Source organism: Ambystoma mexicanum, chromosome 2p (genome assembly GCF_040938575.1).
Source record: "Ambystoma mexicanum isolate Mex_15411 chromosome 2p, UKY_AmexF1_1, whole genome shotgun sequence".
NCBI classification, from domain to species: Eukaryota; Metazoa; Chordata; class Amphibia; order Caudata; family Ambystomatidae; genus Ambystoma; species Ambystoma mexicanum.
Genome location: NC_090923.1, coordinates 1,434,524,025 through 1,434,547,868, shown reverse-complemented (window position 1 = coordinate 1,434,547,868; position 23,844 = coordinate 1,434,524,025). Strand labels below are relative to the sequence as shown.

The 23,844-nt window shown below is 46.9% G+C and overlaps 1 protein-coding gene across 6 annotated transcripts in view; it reads left to right on the top strand.

The window, feature by feature from the left end:
- LOC138567588 (autophagy-related protein 9A-like) overlaps nt 1-23,844 on the top strand; it is a 446,942-nt gene that overhangs the window by 386,528 nt on the left and 36,570 nt on the right. For all 6 annotated transcript variants that reach the window (XM_069645965.1, XM_069645964.1, XM_069645966.1 and 3 more), the window contains one exon: nt 11,096-11,280. In XM_069645965.1, the coding sequence (XP_069502066.1) occupies nt 11,096-11,259 (164 nt within the window). In that variant the 3' untranslated portion in view covers nt 11,260-11,280. The remainder of the gene's footprint in view (nt 1-11,095; nt 11,281-23,844) is intronic.

Sequence of the window (23,844 nt, the reverse complement as noted above, 5' to 3'; positions counted from 1 at the left end):
CTTTTGGCATTAAATATCCTATATATATTTTAATGCAAAACCCCCATCACATTTCTATGCAAGCACAAAGCCGAAGTTTACCATTTCACTTTTTAAAAGGCAGTTTCTTGTTTGGCAAAAGCACCATTTTACACGTGGTTCATTTTCCTTGGATGTCACTTTACAAATGCAGCCTTCCTCGCATCCATATTCTGAACCCTTCCAAAGCCCAAGTCCTGTTTCTAATACCCAGGCATCTGTTCAAATAAATGGTGCTTTGAAACTGACATGAGCTAGGAGAGAGAGAGGGCTTCTGGTGAAGAGTTAGCCAGTGTTATTTTGTTGTGTACAACCTGAATATGGATGAACATAGCTGTTTTACTGGACCCAAACTGTGTACTTTTGAAAAGATGGACAGGGCATCAGCGTGCAGTCATTTTTAAATGCAGAACATTTTCTTTTTCAGTGGGAAGTTTTGAGCTGGCAGCATAGCAGCACTGCCTTTGAATTCTTTTCTTTGGTGCACATGAAGAAAACACTGGCAGCCATTCTCGGGGTGTTACATGTTCCATCTCGCTCTATATGTGCTTGGCAAAGACAGCGCAGCCATAATTTTTGTAGCTGCAAAATGCAGTTTTGATGCAAGGGAATAGTTTTCAGCAGAGCCAGCGCTGCCATTTCACTAGTAACTGCTGAAAATGCAATTTGATGATGTTGGGGAGTTCTGCTGGGCTGGTAAATGTACCCCACACATCGCAGTTCATACTATTGTCTGTCATCAGGTTGAATCTAAAAAACAAAGGGATGCAAAAAATACACAAAAGAAGAAGGAAATTAAGTGAACAAGTAAAGATTGCACGTTCTAGATCATGTAAGTGTATTAAAACCAACATAATGTTAACATTATTCACAATATCTTGCATACCTGTGTTCTTGTACATAACATATAATCACCAAAAATCATCTAGATGTATCATTGACTAGATGAAATAAACTGTATAATAAAAGTTGAAATGTCGCAAGCCAACCAAAAATGTACATTGTAAAATATCTAGGTTGTTGTAGAGGTAGTGCAGACTACCTGTGTCATGTTTATCGTGCACAGGTTAAGCTGTCCTCTTTCAGCCTGAAAATTGTCAGAGATGTGCGAAAGAGACAAAAGAGGGAGAAGTATGGTCACTAATGCTATGTACAACAGCACAAAATAACTACATCCACACACAGTGCTTCAAATGATCCCTTGCCTGAATCTTGTAGTGTGTTAAGAAACCGAAAGAGCTGTAATGAGTCAGATCGGTTTGTAACATTAAATAGATAAGAACTGCGTGAGTCTGGATAACACATAATGTACAATGACATCATAGCCTCTAGCGTTTGATGTCAAAGGGTCAAAATCTAGCCCCAAAAAAAAGGGGAAGTTTGGTGCGGATAGAGAAAAAGCCATTAATAATATAGGTAAAAATAAATAACAAACTGGTAAGTACATAAAATAAGGGAGATCCCCAAACCTTTTTGTGACAGGATCAAGAAGGAAAATATCTGTGACAATGACACAACGTAATGACATAGCGTTACCGTGAATATAGTAAATGTACACCAACCGAAAAGTATTTCTCAAAGAAAAAACGTGAAATGTAAAATAGGATGGTTGAAGAAATAACCCTTTATAGGCAATTAGCAAAATAGGTAAGGGGGGGGGGAGAGAAGAAAGCCAAATGTAGGTAATGTGTGTACTTTAGACATATAGGGTTCACATTTAAAACCATTTTGGTATAACAGTGAAATTGAGTCACATATTAAACGTAAAAAATGTTAGGATCATCAAGGGAACACACAATTATCGTAGGAGCCATGCAAATTTGCATTCTTCATAAATCTTATCAGGGGTTAAAGTGTCTAGTTTGTCAAAACCCCGTTGAGTTGAAGGTTGTATACGAATTGTTTGTTTTACAACTGTTCAAATTACAATTGACCTTTTCACAATTGACCGAATTGTGAAGGTCAATTGTAACATATATGTGGGAGGAAACCCCCCACAACCCCCACCCAACGCCAAACCCCCCAAAACCCCTATATATATATATATATATATATATATATATATATATATATATATATATATGTGTCAATTGTGACCCTTTAAATTCAGTCAATTGTTCATTCGAACAATTGTAAACCAACAATTTGGGTAATACCGAGTTGAAGCATATATTAAATATTGACCCCACTTCCTGCCAACACGCGCACACACACGCACACCATCACAGGCTTCTTGCAAGAAGGCCACCAAGGTGCATGAAGAAAGGGGGTCCTCCCCCCACCTGGCAAGGTAGAATGGCTTGAAACATAAGGCTGTGTACATGGTCCCCTTAAGTGCATTATCACGGCTAAAATGGTAGCCCAGGATAATGCATCCCGAAAGAAATGTCGATATATAACGACTGCCAATGGCCTATTCAAAGGATGCCTGTTAAGTAGTAAAAAATGCTTCTAGCAACAGAGAAGGGAGACAGTGTCCCCACAGCCCTCCATGGATGATGGCTTGTTCTGCAAGCAGTTCAATACAAAAGTCGTAAAAGGGAAATGACCACTACTATTCTGGTAGATCTAGGGACTCACCAGGGAACCCAAAAGTACATTGCAAAAGGGACTCTGGAGTCCCTGGCAGTACAACACATAAAGCGGTGGGTGCTTCCAAAGGTAAACATGAGAGCCAAAACTAAGAGGAGAGATATACTGATAACTTAAAAGCGGCCAGTGTTCCCAGAGCAAAAGTAAATGTAATAGGTGAGTGAGATTTAAAGTCTCATTCACCTTCAAAGGCTTTAAAAATAATGCAGTGCTGGGGGGCGCTGTTGCGCACATCAGAGATGGCCGCCTAGTGCAAGAGCTCCAGCTCGGACGAAATCCTTTTTTAAAATAATCCTTTCAGGAGCGTCCCAGGCTCAACTGGAAGCTGTATCCTGGTGGCGAAGGCTCCAGCGCACATACTGGTAAAAAACTGGGAGGAATCGGTACCGAGGTGCAGGGTTATCCTGTCTGCGGCTTCGGCGACTGGTGGAGGCCTGCGAGGCCGCCTGTGGGCTCCACGGATATCCGACGGAGGACCGGAGTGGGGGAGGAGCGCCGCACAACCCACAACATTCTGACCACGAAGGAGAGGGGGGGCCGAGTGACTGCCCGCCTGGAGGTGACTGTACCCTTGCCTGTGACCGCTCCACGAGTCCTGTGGGGAAGACGGGGCCCTGTGGGAGCGGGAGGAGGGGGTCAGGGGCTGTGGACTGCCTCTCAGCTGCGGAGTCGCGGTGGCTGCTCGGCCCTGCTCCCGCCCTACAGCTCATCGCGGTACTATCTGGGGCTCCGTGGAGGCCATACCCTGCTCCCTGCCGGGGGGACTGCGGCTGTAGCTTGACCCGGCCCCCGACCTGCGGCTTCTCGCGGCGGTCCACGGCCTTTGCCAGTGAACACGTGCCGGCCCCGGGAACGAGTGGGGCCGGAGCCCGCCCCCCCACTTCCATAAAGTAAGTGACTGCAGACTACGGGGAGAGCCCCGCGCTAAAGAATGGGGAGGCAGATTGATGCGGATGCAATAAAGAGAGGCCCTGCACGGTGCGCTATAACAGCGGCCTGGGCCCACTACACTTCACCCCCACTGTCACGGTGGCAACAGTCCTACAGTACCCTGAGCTACATCAGATTGACGCCCTACAGCACCCTGGGCTGTATCTGCACATTATTATGGCCCATCAAAACACACCCAGGTGGAGAGACATATCTTTAAGTGCGCAATAATCACCGATGACCACAGGCCCTAGACCGCGTGGGCGTAGCGGAGCTTCCGTGCAACTTTTGAGCACAGTCGGACCCCCCGGCGAGGCCCTTCAACATAGGATCTGTAGTGGTGGTTGGGGGGGGGAGGGGCTTCCACCAGCACAGGATTGCGAAATTAGTTACTTTATACTGGTAGTACACCAGATGGTAAAGACGGATACATAAGGAATACCCCCTCTCCACACCTGTGCCACATAGCGGTGCACAGGGCAACAATACGTGGGGGAACACAGTCCATCCTTCCTTGGAAGCCGCAACACTTGGGCCGCACCGAGAAGAGGGGGGCAGGTGGGAAAAAGATTGGCCCAATGGATACTTTTACCAGCTCACAACCGCAAGGGGCGGCTGGGGGGGAACCACAATTACCTGATGGACAGGAGACTGACCCAATGGAACGCCTAGCAACGCTGGTACAGAACGGATTAATGGCCGTGAACGTAAAACTAGATGATCTAGTGGCAACCATCGGGTCCCTGAAAGCACGTGTGGAAAAAGAGAGCGCGCGTGTTACAGAGGCGGAGAATAGGATAAGTGCAAGCGAGGACACGATATTACAACACAGTCGAGATATAGCTCACATTCAAACAGAATTACACAAAACCCAAAACAAGTGTGAGGACCATGTATCAAGATCCCAGAGAAACAAAATCTGGATTGTTGGGGGTATTGGAAAAGTTTGGCATAGGTCCCATGGAGAAACAAGTAGAGGCCTTGTTGAAAGACATCCTAGGTGCCGACTCCTTCTCGGATCATTTTCTGATTGAAAGAGCCCACCGCACCCGAAACCAGGAGCTCCCCCACGAACTATAATTGCACACCTCCTTAATTACAGAGACAGAGACACTATACTCCGGCTGTCGAGATAAAAAGGAACTTTATATTACGAAGAGAACAAAATTCACATATACCCAGACTTCTCGACCAACGTGCAAATGCAAAGGAGATCCTATGAATGGGTGAAAAGACAGCTACGTATGCGAAATGTGCCCTATGCCCTCATCTTCCCGGCGAAAATGAGAATACAACATAGGGGACGGGCCCACTTCTTCGAGAACCCCACAGAGGCCATGTCATATGCAGAGACTTCCATCCCATTACCCCCAGGAGACCGAATGGCGAACCAAAATGCGAGTTCATAACCGAGGGGGGAGAGACGAGACCCAACAGAGCAGAGAGTGGGGTTAAGGCTCGACCGCCTGCCACCTGACAAGAAAATTGGAAGTTATGTAACGGGAACAAACTGAACAAAAACTGTTTTTTCCGGGCTGTGAGCCTGTCTAGAGCGTGCCAGATGGCTGCAACTAGTGACCCTCAGGAAAGTTCCACATGTTTAAGGGAATGTTTTTTGTGGGGCAGCATTGTCAAGTTGGGGTTGATGATGTGGGTGGGGGATTAAAATGTTGCGGGATTGAGCAGAGCGGGGAGGAGGGGGGGGGGGGGGGGAGTTCAGGAGCCGGGACTCAGTTGGAGGAGTCCCCCAAGTTATAAAACGTGGTGACGTTGCAACACATGAAACTCTCCTAAGAAACCGCAAGTCAAGTAACGCAAAATGGGTATACAGACATGGCTAACCCAGTTAGAGTGGCCAGAGGGCTTAAATTGAAACTTCTTACTTGGAACATCCGGGGGATGACAATCGAGTCAAACTGAATAAAGTGGGAGCTTGTGTCACTCGTCATCAGCCTCAGATTGTCATGCTGCAAGAAACTCATGTGCTCCAGAAGGTCAATACCGAGTTCTTGAAAGGGTGGGGTAAACATAGATACTATACGGAATACTCCTCGCAAGCAAGAGGGGTGCTGACCCTGATTCACCCATCAGGTGGGTTCCAATTAGGGAGGAGTAAAATAGACCCAATGGGTCGCTACGTTACAGTGTTGGGAAGCATTGCGGGGGAAAAACTGATATTGATAAATACGTATGGTCCGAATGTGGACGACCCTGATTTTTACACAAATGTACTGCATGAGATTGGTTTGTGTGGAAGTGAGCAAATTATGTGGGGGGAGATTTCAACACTATCTTAGACACAATCCTAGACCACTCCACCTCCACACACAGGAATCCCACAAAAACAGCTAATACTTTACAACAAATCATTTCACAACTACTACTAGTAGATGCCTGGAGAACACTACACCCCCAAAAGAGACAGTATTCCTTTTACTCCTCAGTGCATGACATCGAATCCCGCATTGATTACTGGCTGGTGTCTGTGTCTCTCATGCACCAAACTAACGAAAGTGAAATATTTCCCCGCACCCTGTCAGATCAATCCCCTATCATGTTAGACATGACACTAGGCAACCTTAGACCCCCGCTCAGGAGATGGAGGATGCCTTCCGACATCCTTAAGGATCCTGCAGTGGTAGAGGAATTACACGCCGAGGTGGAATTTTTTCTTGAAACCAATAAGGACTCCGTAGATAGCCCTGCGATACTATGGGAAACGTTCAAGGGTGGATGAGGGGTATCCTGATCTCCAAATCCACAGGGCTGTTGAAAGCGGTCAGGGGGGAACTGGTGGAGGTGGAGAAACGATTGGGGGAGTTAGAGCAACGATATACATCCCTGCATGAAGACAGCACCCTTGCATATATTAATAGCAAACTACAAGAATTCAGCAAACTAGCTACTAGAGAATTGCTGTATATGGCTACTCCGGCCAAAGCCCGCCGGTATGGCGAAGGGAATAAGGCAGGGCGCACCCTAGCTAACCTGCTGAAAGTTGAGAGGTCACACCCTGATCTCCAGCATAATAGCAAGCGACGGCACAGTGACAACAAGCGAGGAGGGTATAGAGTTTTCCCATTTTTATAAAGAACTCTACGCCAACCATGATCTAAAAATCCCCAATGACCTCAGAAAATACTTGGATAGTATTACGCTCCCAACGTTGTTAGCAGAAAATAAATCACTATTAGACCAGCCCCTTACGATTGAAGAAATAAAGGAAGTTATTAAATCACTGGCCTATGGGAAGGCTCCTGGCTCAGACGGTCTGGGGATCGAGTTATACAAGGAGCCAAGTGAGGAAATTGCCCCGATATTACTGTCCATGTGGGAGGAGGCCACAGAAGTAGGGACGCTTCCAACATCCATGAGGGAGGCCATAATCACTGTACTCCCTAAGCCCAGGCGTCCCCCAAATCAGATGTCCTCATACAGGCCCCTGTCCCTTATTAACTGTGACGCCAAGATATTTGCAAAGATTCTGGCCAAGAGACTCCTGCCTCACATGCCAATATTAGTACACCCTGACCAATGCGGATTTATCCCCACTAGGTCTACAGCACTCAATCTGCAAAGGCTATTTGGTGTCATGGCCCAGATCAAACCGGGAGCCCAGGCGGTAGCTGTGTCTCTAGATCCCGAAAAGGCGTTTGACTCTGTGTCATGGACGTACCTGTTCATGGTGTTAGAGAAATTTGGACTGGGCCCATGCTTTCTGAAATGTCAAGGTGCTGTACACTAATCCGGGAGCCAGGGTATTGACTAACCGCACCATGTCAGATTGGTTTGAGCTGGGGAGAGGTACTAGACCGGGTTGTCCATTCTCCCCCATACTGTTCGCCCTGACCATGGAACCAGTTGCAGCAGCAATTGGAGAACATCAGGAACAGAGGGGTATATGGATGGCGGGCCTGACTCCATCAATATCCCTGTATGCAGATGACACCCTATTATACATCCGAGAACCGGACATACACTTGGGTCCAGCGATGGAGGCAGTGCACAAATTCGCAGAATACTCGGGATACAAAACGAATCGTTCTAAATCTGAATTTTTTCCCCTGACCCCTGCTACCAGATGCCCAAGCAACACGCACGGCTTACAGTGGTCCCCGGACAAGATAAGATACCTGGGGGTTATCGTGTCAGGAGACAGAACATCTCTATTTTTGAATAACCACGAATCCTTTTTGAATACGATTTCCACTAGACTCCGTTTCTGGGCTAAACTTCCCATTTCACTTATCGGCCGGGTAGCCATACTGAAAATGGTCACCCTGTCTAAGCTACTGTACATATTTACTAACATTCTGATTTGGCCTGGTAGGCGGTTCTTCGACACTCTTAGACCCATGGCGGTGGATTTCATCTGGTGCGGGGGGCGGCTAGGATGAAGTGGGAAAAAATGGTGGAACCATATAATAAAGGTGGCATAGCAGCTCCTGACTTCGAATTATATTATCTAGCTGCGCAGGCCCAATTTGTTATGCATTGGTATGATGAGCATGACACCTCACCCCACATTTGTCTAGAAAAACACGCTGCACGCCTAACCGACTTAAGGTCAGTCATCTTTAAAGGTAAACTTGGAGATGAATGCCCATTTGACCCAGTTAGTACGACAGCACAGGCATGGTTCAAACTCTACCGAAGGCTCGGGGTGAAGACGCCTTACTATGCTGAGGCCCCGTTCTGGAACTTCCCCGGTATAGCACCCACATATGATCCAGGTATACAAAACAAATGGGACCCGGATGAGGAATTTAAAATCAAAGACATATTCCCTAATGGTAGATTCATAACGTTGTAGGAATTTGAAACAGGGATGGGAAGGGACCAATTGATGATATTACAATATCATAGAATGAGATTGGCCTTTAAGGCTAGGTGGCCAATGTTCCCAGATGAACCCCCACCACACCTGTGCCTGATGACCCTGGCAACCCGATCTGGAACCAGCGTCTCGGGGCTATATGCGGCCGTGCAGGCTAATGCTCCAACGGTAAATGCAATAAAGGCCTCCTGAGAAGCAGATCTGGGTGAAAATATAACTGACAAAACCTAGGAGAGGTACTGTGAATTGACCAAGATGGTATCCATGAACGCGGGCCTCCGGCTGATTCAGTTCAAGATGTTAAACAAGCTGCATTATACCCCCCAAAAAGTGGCGAAGTTTACAAATAACACTCCCGGTAAGTGTCCGAAATGTGGGGTGGATCGGGCTGATTCAATACACATGTACTGGAGCTGTCCTCCTGTGCGCGCGTTTTGGGGCAAGGTAGCAAACATCCTAGAGGAGGTGACTCAGATACCGGCCGACCTCACACCACAAAAATCTGTTTGGGGATATTGGTAAGCAATCGGAGGTAACAAGGAGGCTCTTTAACATTACATGCGCAGTGGCCAAAAAGTGCATTTTGCAAAAATGGAAGAGTGCACAGGCACCACGAGTGAGCCACTTTATGAAGGAATTGATGTATGTCAATGAATGTGAAGAACATTATATAATGTCACTCCCGAATTCAAGTAAACCAAAGCACATCTGGGCCCCGTTTAGGATATATTTATGTGAAGCAGACTCGGCCAGTAACAGCCCGGCAGGGCCCAGTGATGCATCAAATCAGTAATACTGTTTACTCTGTAATATAACTGAACTGAATGTTGATATTCCGAATATATTCGATATGTGTTGTTGTAGCAATGTTATGTACCACAAGCATTAAATAAAGTTTTTTTAAAAAGTAAAAAAAAAAAAAAATAATGCAGTGTATGGAGGCCCAGGGCAAAGAGTGTACACTAAATTAAGAAAAAAAAAGTTGAAAAAAAAAAATAATCCATTTGCAAATCAACCTAACAAACATAAGAGCATTTGGTTTGATCAGGCCTATCACTTAACAGGCGTTTCCTGACGATTTAACCATAGTTAACCATTTAACCATAGTTATCAAAAAGTCTTATGAACAGTTTTTGCCATATACATTGTTCTACGAATGCCACAATATGTTGCATGATTGGATGCTCCCTCTTCTGCTTTCGTTCTCCCAGTTCATCCCATTTTCCTTAAATCACTTGACCCCCTTGGCTCCTTAGATCCAGAAACTGCCTCACGTATAATGCATTATGAAACCCAAATAAATACATGTTCCGTTACAGGTCGGGCATTCCAACACAGTTTGCTTCCTGATTTGTTGTTCTATAGTTACTGCTACTAGTTTATCATTCTTCAGCACCTTCTGTTTGCACCACTGAACTTTATTGGCACCCTTTTGGGACATGATAGGATTTAAAATGTTAGATAAAACAGCCTTAGTATTGAAACGAGTAGATAGTCATGACTTAAAAGGTGCACTCTCCCAGAACTGAGAGATGGGTAAGATGCCTACTTCAATATGTAGTTTCAAACCTGGGGAGTAAACAGGAAGACCTAAAATCTTAAGACAAAATTGATTATCAACTAACTGAATCTAGCACGATTTCTCGAAACCCTAAACCTCTACTCCAAATGTCCCAATTGTTCCAACACGTGTGGCGTAAATACCCAATATGACCACCACTGAATAACGTCTGTAAACTGAGCCAAATGTATTAAACGCCCCAAAATGTGGTGGTCTTTGTAGCCGCAGTAGACAAATGCTCCAGGCCCCTTCGTCGTTTTAGCAATGATATCCCCCAAATAAGAGAATCTTTCTCAGGGATCCTTTAATCAGATGCGCTGGAGTAAATAAATTGCCTGTTAACACGCTTTTGGGTTACTAATGTGGTAAAACCGGTACACCCTTCATGAAGCTAAAACTAAATTACAGCTGCCATCAGCCTACAACACAGCACAACTCCTGGGTGATCAAATCACTTCAGGCTAAAATAGTGTGTTTATAAAGCACCCCTGTTGTGGGAGCTGTATAGGCTACCATAGAACAACATGATAAAAATAGTTGCAGGGGAACTTCACTAGCAGCCTGTTTGACCACAAACATAAGAGACCCTTGAAAATGATGTCCTAACAGCAATAGAAAAGGTTTTGAATTCCATCCCTGGTTTGATTGGGAGCCAGTGGAGTGCCTGTAGGACTAGGGTCATGTGTCTGTGAAGTCTCAGAAGGAGGTTGGAAACCACATTGTAGTCTCTTTGTAGTCCGTTGAACAAATAATCAGGATCCCTAGGTGCAGGCTGTTGGCATAGTTTTCCCATGAGAGAGCGAAAGCAATTACTGCCATGTGTTCTTTGTGAAGGTCAAATATGGCATAATGCACTAGATTATTCAGGGATGTAAGAAGCAGCTTCATCCAATAAATTTAAGCTGTGATTCAAGTATGAAGCTGCTGTCCATGAGGCGTCAAAGGCTTTATTCCTTTGGCTGTTGATACATCATTTATTCAGACCAAGGGACTGGCGGAAAGTTTGAGTTTGTGGTGCTGTGAATCTTTAGCTACATTTTGGAATTGTGAGTGATGGGGTAGTGCAGACTTTCTGTCTCTTATGCAGCAGGAACTTCTTGTAGTTATGAAGCCGCTCCAGAGGAAACTTCAATCTTGCTTCCTTTTCTGTGTTTCAGCTGTGGGCACTGAGCTGCGCTCTGTTTCCTCGGATCACCTCTCTGCCTATAGAGACCTTCGGCTGGGAGGATGGGAGGAAGAGGATGGACAGCATCAGCTGGGAGAGGAAGCACATGGCGAACAGGAACTTCTCAGGGGCCAGGCCTCCAACAGCACCAGCTAAAGTGCCTTTATGCAGTCTCAAGTAAGTAACAGTGCACACAAAATACTTCCCACCACCTGAGGGGCCGGTTCTGAAGCAAATCCTGCACCTTAAGCATGTTTTTGGCTTGGTACTGTTTTAAATGATGTACAAAGAATTATTTGTAGACCCGTTCCCTGGCAAACTATTGTAAGCAAAAATGAAGACATACATGTTAGGAGCAGGATGGAAAGAACAAGGATTAAATACAGTGCAAAAGCACATAGGTTGTAGGTGGTTACCTTGAACACACATTTGTATAGCTAACCTTGTTGTTGGAAAATGCATGCGAGGCCCTATAAATGAGTTTCAAAGATGCAAGTTGTTTTTTCGTTGTTCAATTGAAAGATGTTGTCTGGCATCTTACTGTTTCAACCCAGGCCAGTTTGTTTCTTGGCCCTAAAACAGAACATGATGTAGTTTTAAAAACCGGTAATACGTTATTACCCAAGTTGACTGGGCCGATTTGCCCGCAACCGATTTGGCTGAATTTATTGTGGCCATTTTGACCGCAAATATATATGTGGGGGGTAGGTTTGGGTGATAAATAATATAGGGGGATTTGGGATGGGTGCGGTGGGAAGGGTGGTGGGGTTTTTTCCCGCATATATTTGCGTTAAAAAAATCGGCCATGGGCAAATTGATACGAACAAATCCTATACAACCAAAAAAAGTTCTAAGGAGCAGTCTTCAGACCCAGCATTGGAAGCTTCTTGGTGTCACCCTTCTACGGCACATAGTTCTCACTCTGGCCAGAGGCTAACTACCCTCAGCCTGGGATTATGAGTAGTTTGGGTTGGGAATGACTATTCATCTTTTGAAAAGGAACCCTTTTCCCTCTGGTCTGTGATTTATTTTTACCCAATTCCCAGCCTAGCAACCAGTGGCCACTGGGGATTTAGGTTGTGTGGAAAGACATTGCCTAACATGTTTCAAGACACTAATGACAAAAAAGATGCACCGTTATACAGGTTTGGCAGGAATTTAGTGTAACGTCCCATTGTGTCAGATCCTTAATCTCTGGAAGTGGCAAAACGTGAATAGTGTTTCTGATGTTTGTTAATCTGCTTAGAATCACATGCTGTGCGTATGGTCCGACAGTGGTAACCGCAGAGTATTGCATCTTGTCTTTCGAGAATCGAAAGGGGACGTCGACATGGGCGTGCCTGTAACACTATCCCTACGTGACGTGTAGTGTACTCAAGATCCCTCACGCGTTGAGGTCCCTCGGATTGTTTTTTTCCGCCCAGCATACTGGTCGCCTTATGCGGAGCTCGTCAAAGACATTGCTTATTGTCCCCTCGACCTTTGGTCGAATAGTTATATAAAATAATTCAGATCACCCTATCCGTCCCTTATTTCGACGGCTGTTTCAGATCTCCGCCAAAGACCTTCAAAACTTCGACGGATGGTGATCCAGTTGGCGATGCCGACCACGTGGCTGGGCCTTCCGCCGGCCTACACAGTAGGGGAGAGTGGGGTCGGGGTGGACATTTATGTACAATCTGAGAATGCCTCTCCCTTTCCTTCCTCTTTCCCTTTTGTTCTTTGTCACTCTACCCATCCTCAGCTATGAAGAGGACTCCATTTAGGTTTTGCCCTAATTATAAGAGCAAATTTCCTTGGAAAGATCAGCACAGACGGTGTAACCAGTGCTTGCCCCTCGATCACAAGGAAGAAGGATGCGCGGCTTGTAAGCTCCTCCGTCCTAAGACATTAAAGGAGCGTAGAGTCAAGTGGTGGGTGGCCTACGGTATGTCGAAGGCCGAGTTTTCTCCCGCTGCCGCAGCCACCAAATGTGACGACTGCGAGAGTGACTATCAGACCTCCGAACCAGAGGTTGTTGACCTTTCGACGGAACGCTCGTGTTCCACATCGTCTGTTCCTGGCCCCGCTAGGCACAGCTTAGGCACTGCTATGGGAAAGTCACACCCGGCGACAAAGGCAAACATGTACACCGCACTAAACACACAACCCCAAGTCATTCTTCGGCCAAGTCGAAGAAGACTTCAGTGGCAACGGGTACACCGGAAGTTCCGGCGGCTCCCGCTGACAGTCTGGATCAGCAGCCCTCGCTGCAGCCGCATATGCACCTAGCGACCAGGCCATCAAAGACAAAGGGCACTACCCCTAATATACCAGGTTCCGTCAAGACACATCACAAGAAGGCGTCCGGCGATGATGGGGTTCCGGTTTTGCTGAAGACTGCACCGCCGAAAAAGGCTACCGCCGAAGACAAGGCACCAGCTCCGCCAAAAAAGACTCCCTCGCAATCGCTGGCTGAAACTATGCGCCTCCCGTCTGCAGAGGACGTCGCTGAAAGTTTAGCAAGGATTGTTCCTGCCGATTCTCAGAAACAGCAGTCCAGGGATGCTCCGAGGCCTACGGAAAAGGCCAAGGATCCGCTGAGGTCCAAGGATGGCCTAAGGGGAGTACTAGAACCCACCCATAAGTCGAAAGAGAGGCACAGGGACATCAAACCTCTGTCGGTCCCTCAGGAGGAGTTCTCTGAGGGCAAAGAAGGACTATCCTCAACGTTGAGACAAACCTCTCGACGTTTTACGATGGATTAGCGTATTCAGGACCCTTTTCCACCTCTAGACCTTTCTAGGTCTTCGGTTTGGACTAGAGAGAAATTTGAAAACTGCATGGAAAGGCTGGACAGGTTTGTTTCCGTTTCAGAACAACCCACACCTAGGAGGCCACGGGATGAGAGCCCTGTGGACCCCAAAGCAAAATTCCCAAGGCTTTTTGACCCCTCTTTGGATATATACATATATATATATATATATATATATATATATATATATATATATCTACGACCTAACTGAAGAGGATATTCCTGCAGACACTCAAGATGAGGAATTCATCAACCCTGAGGACATGCATGATCATATAGAGGGCTGGGAGGAGAACCCAGATGTGGGTGACCCTCAACCATGGCAGTCTCCAGATCCACAAGATCCTGATGCCCTGTCTCTGGATTCTCCCCAGTCCACCCCCACTAGACAACAACCATCGCCAGTGGATGATAAATTGACGTTCAACGTATAGCAAAACTCTTTCGTCCTTCTCCCTCGTACCCTCTCTGTCAGAGGCCACTCCACCCCAGATTCTCTGGTGGTGACTACTACAAGAAAGAGGGCAGGGGTCCCTTTGTCAACAGGCGAGGCACCCCCTGATAAGGAAGGTAAACGACTCTACGTCCTTGGGGAAAAGGGTCACGGTCGCCGCAGCGTTTTCAACATGTATTGCCAACAACACAACCTTGTTGGCCTGCTACGCCAATGATCAGTGGGCCTTACTGCAGGAAGGCATACAGGAGGTTCCCAAACCTCTACGTACTAGTCTCCTCATCACTGTCACTGAGGGCAGACAGGTGAATCAAAGCATACTTAAGAACACTTTGGATTCTGTTGAAATGGCTGGTCGATCCCTGGCTCAGGCACACTCCTGAAGAGACGCAAGCGTAACTGATAAACACATGGAAGAATCCAACCTGTTTGGGAAGGCGGTCGATGAAGCCCTCGAGACCACAAAAAAGGAGCATGACACCCTGAAAACACTGGACCAAATTACACAATGACCCTCTACAAGAAGAGGATCTGTGTCCAAACGGATTTTTCATGGCCAACGCTTCTCTCAACAACAACACTCATCGGGAAAAATTGGAACTCTCCACAGGCAAACAGCGGATACACCACCCCGTATCCCAAAGGGGTCAGCGTCGTGGGAAAGGAAGGGGCCGGGTCTCTACCCCTAGAGGCTCCCCAGACGCAGGTTCAAAATGACCAGAAGATTCGGGTTCCCTCCCATGCTTCCCAGGTCGGTAGTCGGCTAACATCGTTCCTTCAGGCATGGGAGGGGATAACTACAGACCAGTGGGTGCTAAAGGCCGTGACCCACGGGTACTGTATAGAGTTCAACCGGTCCCCAACATTCAGACCTCCACAAGCAAGACGACTGACACTAGACCATTTTCGCATACTTCTTCAGGAAGTCGAGACACTACAAGAGAAAGGAGCCCTAGAAATCGTACCTCTGTCACAGGTAAAATAAGGTATTTATTCAGTGAACTTCCCTGTACCCAAAAAGGATCTAACCATGCGCCCTGTTTTAGATCTGCGACCAGCGAACAAATTTGTAAAATGACAAGAGTTTGGCATGGTCACTCTGCAGGAAGTAATTCCACTGCTATCACAGGGGTATACATGGCAACACTGGGCATGAAAGATGCACACTTTCATATTTCAATGTTGCTAGCGCACAGAAAATACCTCAGATATATGCTACAAGACCAGCATTATCAGTTCAAGGTACTACCCTTCGGCATAGCATCTGCCCCAAGGGTATTAACAAAGGTACTAGCGGTGGCAGCAGCACAACTGCGCAAGCAATCCGACGACTGGCTCATAACAATGGACTCTTACAAAACATGTCCGTCAAATACTCAAGACGATAGATCTTTTATTCAGTCTGGGATTCTCTATCAATGAGCAAAAATCCAGCCTAGACCCCAGTCCGGTCAAACAGTTCCTAGGGACTCTAATTCGAACAATGGATGGCCTGGTCTTCCCCTCTAACGAGAGGGTTCAAAACATGTTTCAAATCGCTCAGCATGTAGCCAGTCGAGAGGTGACGGTACGCAAAGCTCTGCGACTGCTAGGAATGATGAAGTCATGTATTTACTTGGTTCCTCGCGTGAGCATGCGCCCAATGCAAGAGTGGCTCAACAGCCAGTGGTGTCGGGCCAGCGGACAATGGGACGATCTAGTGGTTGTCTCGCCGTCCCTGGTTCTCTCGCTGCAGCGGTGGTCGAGGGACAACCTCTTGAAGGGGAAATCCTTCACCACCCCCGCAGTGGAAGCCACTCTAACTACAGACGGTCTCTTACAGGGTGGGGAGCTCACCTGCTTCAACAAATAGTGCACAGAATTTGGTCGTCAGACATAGCATCCAACCACATAAACCTGTGGGAACTGTTGGCAGTGTTCAAAGCACTAAAAGCTTTCCAGACACAAATGCAGGGGAAGACAATCCTGATCCTCAGACAGCACCACGGCCATATACTATCTGAACAAAGAACGGGGCACTCACTCTCTAGGGCTTTCCAAACTGTCCTAGAACATTTGGAATTGGGCTCTCAAACGCAACATGTTCCTGCTATCACTACATGTTTCAGGGGAACTCAATCTTCTGGACATACTTGGCAGAGAATTCCCGTTGCCCGTGGAGTACGAATGGCGATTACACGGAGACATTGGGCCTCATTACGAGTCCGGCGGTAACCGCGGCGGTAAAACCGCCTGGTTACCGCCGGACTCGTATTACCATTCCGCCTCCGTGATTCCCGGAATTACCGGGGCATTACAACCCCGGTTTTCCGGGAATCACGGAGGCGGAATGGTGTAAATCCCCATTCCCATTGAGTCCTATGGGAATGGGGATCATGGAAACACCAGCAGCATCTCGTAATGCTGCCGGTGTTTCCTCGTCGGCCTGCAGGCGGGCGGTGCTAAAGCCGCCAGGTCAGACCTGGCGGGAACATCACCTCCCGCCTGCAGGAGTTGGGATCAGGCGGTCCGGAAACAACGGTGGCGGCGGGTTTACCGCCACCGTTATTTCCGGACCGTCTGACCTGTAATGAGGCCCATTGTCTCCAACGTTTTATCAGAATGGGGTTTCCCAGAGATCAATTTGTTCGCAACTCTGGAGAATGCTCAATGCCAAGATTACGCCTCCAGGTACCCCCAGAACCGTTCCAAGGGGAACTGACTGGATAACATGGTCAGGGAAATGTGTCTATGCTCCCCCCCCCCCCCCCCCGACTCCCCTTCTGAACAAGATCGTGCACAAGATGCACCAGGAACCAGTTGCGATGATACTGGTGGCCCCCATGTGGGCCCGCCAACCCTGGTTCGCTCATCTGATGGAGATGTCCCTATCTCCTCCATCAAACTGCCTTGCCGGTACAATATGTTGTCGCAAGACAGAGGGTAGATGCTTCACCCATGCCCGCAGACATTGAACTTAGCGGCCTGGCTCCTGAGGTCATAGAGTTTGGGCACCTGCAACTCCCTCAGAGAAGTATGGACATTCTCTGGGAAGCAAGAAAACCAAACACTAGGTATTGCTATTCCAGTAAATGGAAACAGTTTGTCATATGGTGCAACTCAAAGAGCATTAACCCGATTAACTGCTCTCCGACATACATTGTTTTGTATCTAACTCATTTACTTGACTCAGGCCTGGTTTTTAACTCCATAAAGGTGCACTTAGCTGCGCTTTCAGCCTACACTACATCACAACAGAAAGTGTCATGGTGGAAGATACCAGTTATTAAAGCTTTCATGTAGGGAGTGAAGAGAATTCACCCTCCCATTTCTAACCCGGCTCCCGGATGAGACCTAAACGTGGTGTTGACTAGGCTTATGGGGGCTCCTTTCGAGCCCTTGCGCAAAGCAAGTCTTAAAGACTTCAACTATAAGACTGCTTTTTTTTAATAGCTATTACCTCCATTAGGAGAGTAAGTGAGCTACAATCGCTCTCAATCCTAGATCCCTACACAACAGTTCACAAAGACAAGGTGGTTCTGCGCACTCACCCTAGGTTTGCGCCTAAATTAATTTCCAAGTTCCATGTGAACCAGTTGATAGAACTACCAACGTTCTTTCAAAAATCCTTCAAGCCTGGGAGAAAGAACCCCGCACACACTGGATGTACGCAGAGCTGTCGTGTTCTACAATGAAAGAACTCGACCACCAAGAAAGACTAATCAGTTTTTCGTTTCAGTGGCGGCAGGAAGAGAAGGTGACGTAGTCTCCAAATCCCCTATCTCTAGGTGGATTGTCAAATGCATCATACTCTGCTACAGTCTTGCTAAGAGAGAGCTGCCCTTCAAGCTTAGAGCACATTCTACTCTAGGCACTGGGGCGTCCATAGCATTCATTGCAAATGTTCCCCTTGAGTCCATTTGCAAAGCGGCAACTTAGAGTTCTGTACACACCTTTACAAAACACCATTGCCTAGACACTCTCAGGTGGGACAGGCAGTACTAAGACATCTTTTCACAACTGTTCCTTCTCACAACCCACCTCCAACTCCGGGTACTGCTGTTAAGCTCACCTGGTATCCACAGGGACGCCACCCAGCTGCGGGACTCTGGTGCCCTTCTCAGCCGCTCCCTCGTATTTTCAGCGGGGAGGTTCTGCATTATGAGTTTTGGCGTGCTCTCCGCCCTGCCTTCTGGGCAGGGGCGCATTGTCCTTTTGGGCGAGAGCGATCTAGTTACTTCATTGATGCTCCCCTTAGAGTCTTTCAGGTAGGTCTTATTACTGTCATACTGTAGGCCTTTCTTGAATGCGCTAATGTCTTTTCTCTCTCCTTAGGTGCGCAGAAGTTCGCGGTAGAACGTTGGCTGAATTCGGAAGCTCCGGTAGGTGATGGTGTTTCGAGAGTGCCTTGATGCGGTAAGTAGGCGCTGTGTGCAGCGCTAAGATGTCTTGCCTTTTCTAACAATGTCTTTTCCCTCTCCTTAGATGCGTGGAAGTTCGTGGTGGGACGTTGGTTGAATTCGGAATCACCGGCAGGTGATTATGGTGAGAGCGCCTTGACGCAGTAAGTAGGTGCTATGCGCACCGCTAAAATGCCTTGCCTTTGCTAACCTGTTTGCCCTTTGTTCCCGTAGGTTGCGGTGCTCACCAGAGCAAGAAGTTCCAAGGCGATGCTGGCCGATAGGCAACTCGAGAGGTAAGCTGATGGTACAATTGTGAAAGTCTAATATCTTGTTTCTCTTCTTTTGCAGGTCCGACGATCCGGGAAGCTCGCTGTTCCTTGGATGTGGTTTGCAGGGGCAGAGGGCAGCTAGCAGTGGAATCACAGGTAAGCTGCTGCTATTAACGATGTTCCTTTGTTTTTTCCGGTGCGGTTCTTCCGAGGTTCGCAGATGCTGCTGGACACGATGAACGTCACGTTGCAGGATTGCAAAGTAACGCGAAGCATGTTCTCCAAATCGGGCGTGATTTAAATAGCATCAAGAAAATAGTCCAGGTAAAGTAGTCCCTAGGCTACCCCACCCAAAACAATATACCGCATAGCTTGGTTCCAAGAAACCAAGCTATGTGGGTGCCTCCATGTTGGCTGGCATTGAATAAAGTAGTTAGCAAACACAAGTCTTCATTAAGTATGAGCCTGGCGCCAAAGGCGCCAGGACTGGCCCCAAGAGGGCCTGAGCAAAGGATGTGTTAATTTGTTGGGGGCCCGAACCAAGACCCCTCCTGGTCTATGGGCCTGCCCGGGGGGTTTTAAGAGGTGGGTCGTGACAACTGCTCGCTAGTCTATGCACAGCATGGGATTCTAAGCAGATTTACAAACATCAGATGCATTACTTATCGTAAAAGCGTTTCTGATGGTTGTATCTGCTTAGATTCACATGCGCCCACCCTTCCTCCCTGCTCGGATGGAAGGAACATAGACGTCTTTCCACTTTCTCTCTTTTCTGTACTCGCGATAGTCAAAAGGCTCCCTCTCGGCAGAAAAAATACAATCTGAGGGACCTCGATGCGTGAGGGATCTTGGGTACACGACACATCACTTAGGGATAGTGTTACAGGCACGCCCATGTCGACGTCCCCTTTCGAGTCTCGAAAGACATGATGCAATACTCTGCGGTTACCACTGGATGTCGGACCATATGCACAGCATGTGAATCTAAGCAGATACAACCATCAGAAATGCTTTTACGGTAAGTAATGCATATCATGCCAGATAAATGAAGGCAAATAAAATGAATGTTGGCATGGTGTTAGCAGACTTTCATTGACATCTGAAGTACCAGCGTGAAGACAGGCATGATTATCTCGGAGTTCATTGGGGTAAAGCAAAGTTCCATGCCACCTTGACTGGCCCTCTTTCTTTGCCTGCCAAGCCATTACAGAAGTGAAAAGACCATATGCATATCAGGCTTGGTCCCACCCCAAAAGGGGCAGGACACCCTGAACTGCAAGGTTATATCCATTCTGCACGTAGACCACAAGCATCCCCAGACATGTTTCGGCCATGTTGGGCCTCATCAGTGAGGATTAGCATGGGCCTCTAGGCCCAGCAGGCACAGGACCCACAAACCTGTCCCCACGACCATTGTTCTTCACCTGCCAAGTCATTACAGAAGTGGAAAGACCATATGCAAATCAGCTTGGTCCCACCCCATGAATTGCTCAATACTTCTTGTTTGCCTTAAGAACAGCTATAAAGCACTTTCACTTACTGGCCATGTGTTGAAATTTAGCTAGGCAGGTGCAGACCCTTATACGTGCTGTGTGCTACAGCCTCCACCTTCTGATATGCACCCTAGAGTTCTACATTTGGCGATGCCTCGCCAGTGCAGTGACCTGAGTCCAGCTTGCCTCACAGTCATTGAGTAAACATGATAGTTGAGGTGATGTGTCATTAATGAATTGGAAAAGGTGACATTTAACTTACGGGCATTTACAGAGGTTTCACCCTGCCTCCTTTCTGTTTACGCCTTTGAAGGTGCTACTCACCCCATAGACTGTCACAACCTGACCTTTGCAGTCTCTTTCTGTAATTTTAAGTTCTTGGTAAATTAATATGTCTATGCGCTGTTGCACCACAAGTGAAAACGTGTGATATAAGTTTCCAATGTCCACAGGAAACAAGGCTGCACGTGGAAATATTATTCATCTAGTCCTATGAGATAGATGTTTGGAAGATTAGAATTGTAGTTCAATATGATTGCCACAAGTCCAGTCATTCAAAACATGCATCACTAGGACCTTTCCGAGTTTATCTATTGAACATATTCTTTTAATATTTTGTTTTTCTAAATAAAGTAACTTAATTTAATGACTGGTTTAAATATGTATTGTCATCTATATCACTTTGAGGTGAAGGGAAGATCTTTTCTTTAAAAAAAAAAATAATAATCCTTTCTAAACTTTGAAGCCTCTCCATTTTCCACAGTGGGGGATCTTTCGCTGAAAAATGCATAAGATGCTACAGGCAATGGATGACAAGTTATCTGTCATTAGAATAAAAAGTACAGTACAACATTTGTGAATGGCCTTTTTGTCTCTCCTCTGCAAGCCCCTCAATGACCAATGTTCACGGTCCTTGTGAGGAGGGCCAGACTGATACCCAAACAGATATTCTTTGTGAGGGTACAGTGAGCTAAAATGTTGTTGCAGACCCTCCAGAGTGGGAACCGTCCCAGGGAAGAGGTTATTTGGTGTTGGTCATAGTTGCGGGGGGTCAAGGTTTCTTTTAGCTGCTTTCCTCCCCTAGTCCTCTATGCGACAGTTTCTTTTTGCTTTTTATTTTGCCTGCTGACATGACTTTTTGGAGGCAAGTCAAGCCTTTTGCTTTACTTCCCTTGCTTTGTGGTCATTTCTATCAGGAAAATGAACTGTGTCTCCCTTAGTCAGTTTCTTGTATTTTTAAAGCTGCACTTTTACTCCTGAACTCATATTTCCACATACCATAGAGCACCATGTTCTCTAAAATGGCTGCCCACAAGATGTTGCCTGTCCTTTTCCCATATTGTTCTATGAGGTCAGACTTTAGCTGGGCATCAGAGACCTACAACTAATGTCTCCTACATTTTCACTCACATTCTGTGTTTATCGTACTTAATAACATTGTGTCTTTCATCTATTAGCAAGTTGTTTTCCAAATGTACTAGCGTATTGGTCATGCTTTGGATACCTGTAAGTGTTTGCACTGTATTTTAGACACAACTATGCTATTTTTCATCACAATGTTCATCATGAATTGTTGTTCTCACAAAAAATACTTAAATATGCAAAATAAAAACCAGAGTATCAGCTAATTAATAAAAAGCTGACATTACCAGAAATCAAGGATATATGTGTTCATTAGCAGTGTGCTTTTGTCCCTAACGATGAATGCCCCATTTAAATAGGCTTTCTTAAAGGGTTTAAAACCAGTATGCACTTACACTGTATTGTATGTTTTTGAATTGTAGAGGGTAGGACAACCCCCCCCCAGTTATACATATTGTTCTTTGGCCTTCTTCCTGCCTTCTCAAGTCTGGAATTGCCATATATGGAAAGCTTATCTGGGCAAAGCCTTTGCTTTTACGGGCAAAGTGGCAGTCTGTTTGTGTGGTTAGATGTGGGGGCTGGCCCTGTTTGGGCCCAGTCCACATCCATGTCACTGAATGTCTGTTACTTGGCAGAATGCATTGCCAGTGGCTCTCCATGATTGGACAGCCCCTGACAGTTTGAATGGAGCAATGACAAGTCCAAAGCCTATATTAGAGGACTCCTGCAGCCATTTGACAGACCATTTTTGGAACCCAGACCCCTATGAAGGGATATGGGTTGTCTGCCTGCAAACGGTTTGTTCGCGGGTGGACTGCCTGCAGTGGAACTACTCGGGTGGGGGGGGGGGGCAGTGGCCCGTTTTGACTGTTCACTAAAAACTATTTTTGACACCTGCCACCTAAATTAAGGAGGCAGGGGACACCCTCTGCACACCAGAACCCCCCCCAAATAAATACCGAAAATGGGGAGCAGGGGACACCCCTGCAGCCACTGCTCCTCATGTTCGCTATTTTTGTATTTGACCGAAACGGCAACACCCAATTAGATCAAAACTGTCCTACGGTCAGTTTTGTTCGATCTAATTGGTTGTTACCATACAAAGAAGTGAAGCCCACTGAATAACCTAGGGTGACCATTGTAGCTGACCAGCATTTCCTCTAGCCAAGTACTGTGTGGGATATATTCTGCCAAGAAAAAGAAACATGCATTTGGCCATGTTGGGCCTAAAAATGCAGAGTTTTGAAAACGTGCACAGATGTCTGCTAATCTGGAAAGGCAGCATTTCACTCGCATCTGCCACTTCTTAAGAAAAATACACTACTAAGTGGGTCCTGCATGGGATTGATAAAGCCCAAAAATAAAGGCATACCTTTTTATTAAAGGTAACTGATGCCTAAAATGGGGCATTTGAAAACCCAGAAACTGCCATTATGGAAAGGTGCGCATTTTGCAGATTGAACTGAATTCATTGAGTGAAGAGTCAAAGTTTCAGGGGAGTGGCTAGCCAGCAGGCAATGCGGACGTGAAGTCTGTGAGCTCCCGCGGCCGCCATTAAACATCCTGCCCAAAAGTCATCAACTGCGTAAAGAAATGCATGGAGCGATGGGGCATGAAGCGTAGAACGGTTGACCGTAGCGAAACTCGGGGACCAACTTTGCTGAAGGAGATCTGCCGGGGGAGGGCTCCAGCCCGACAATGCCACAGATCACCAAAATGGCGGACGGAGCCGACCAAAAAGTATAAACTGGTGAGCCCTAGGCAGACGCATCCGAACGGGCGGAGCACTGGGCCTGAGTAGACCGCCCTCCGATCCACTGCTGGGTGGACCTGACCCTGCTGCCGAACTGAGCTGGGACGAGCAACAGACGACCACATCCGCAAGAGGCGTCTGATGACAGGCTCCCACAGTACCCGGAACCTCGCTGGCTGACCCTTGAATCCCAGCAGAGTATCTTGGCAAAAGCGAGGCTGACTACCCTGGAGG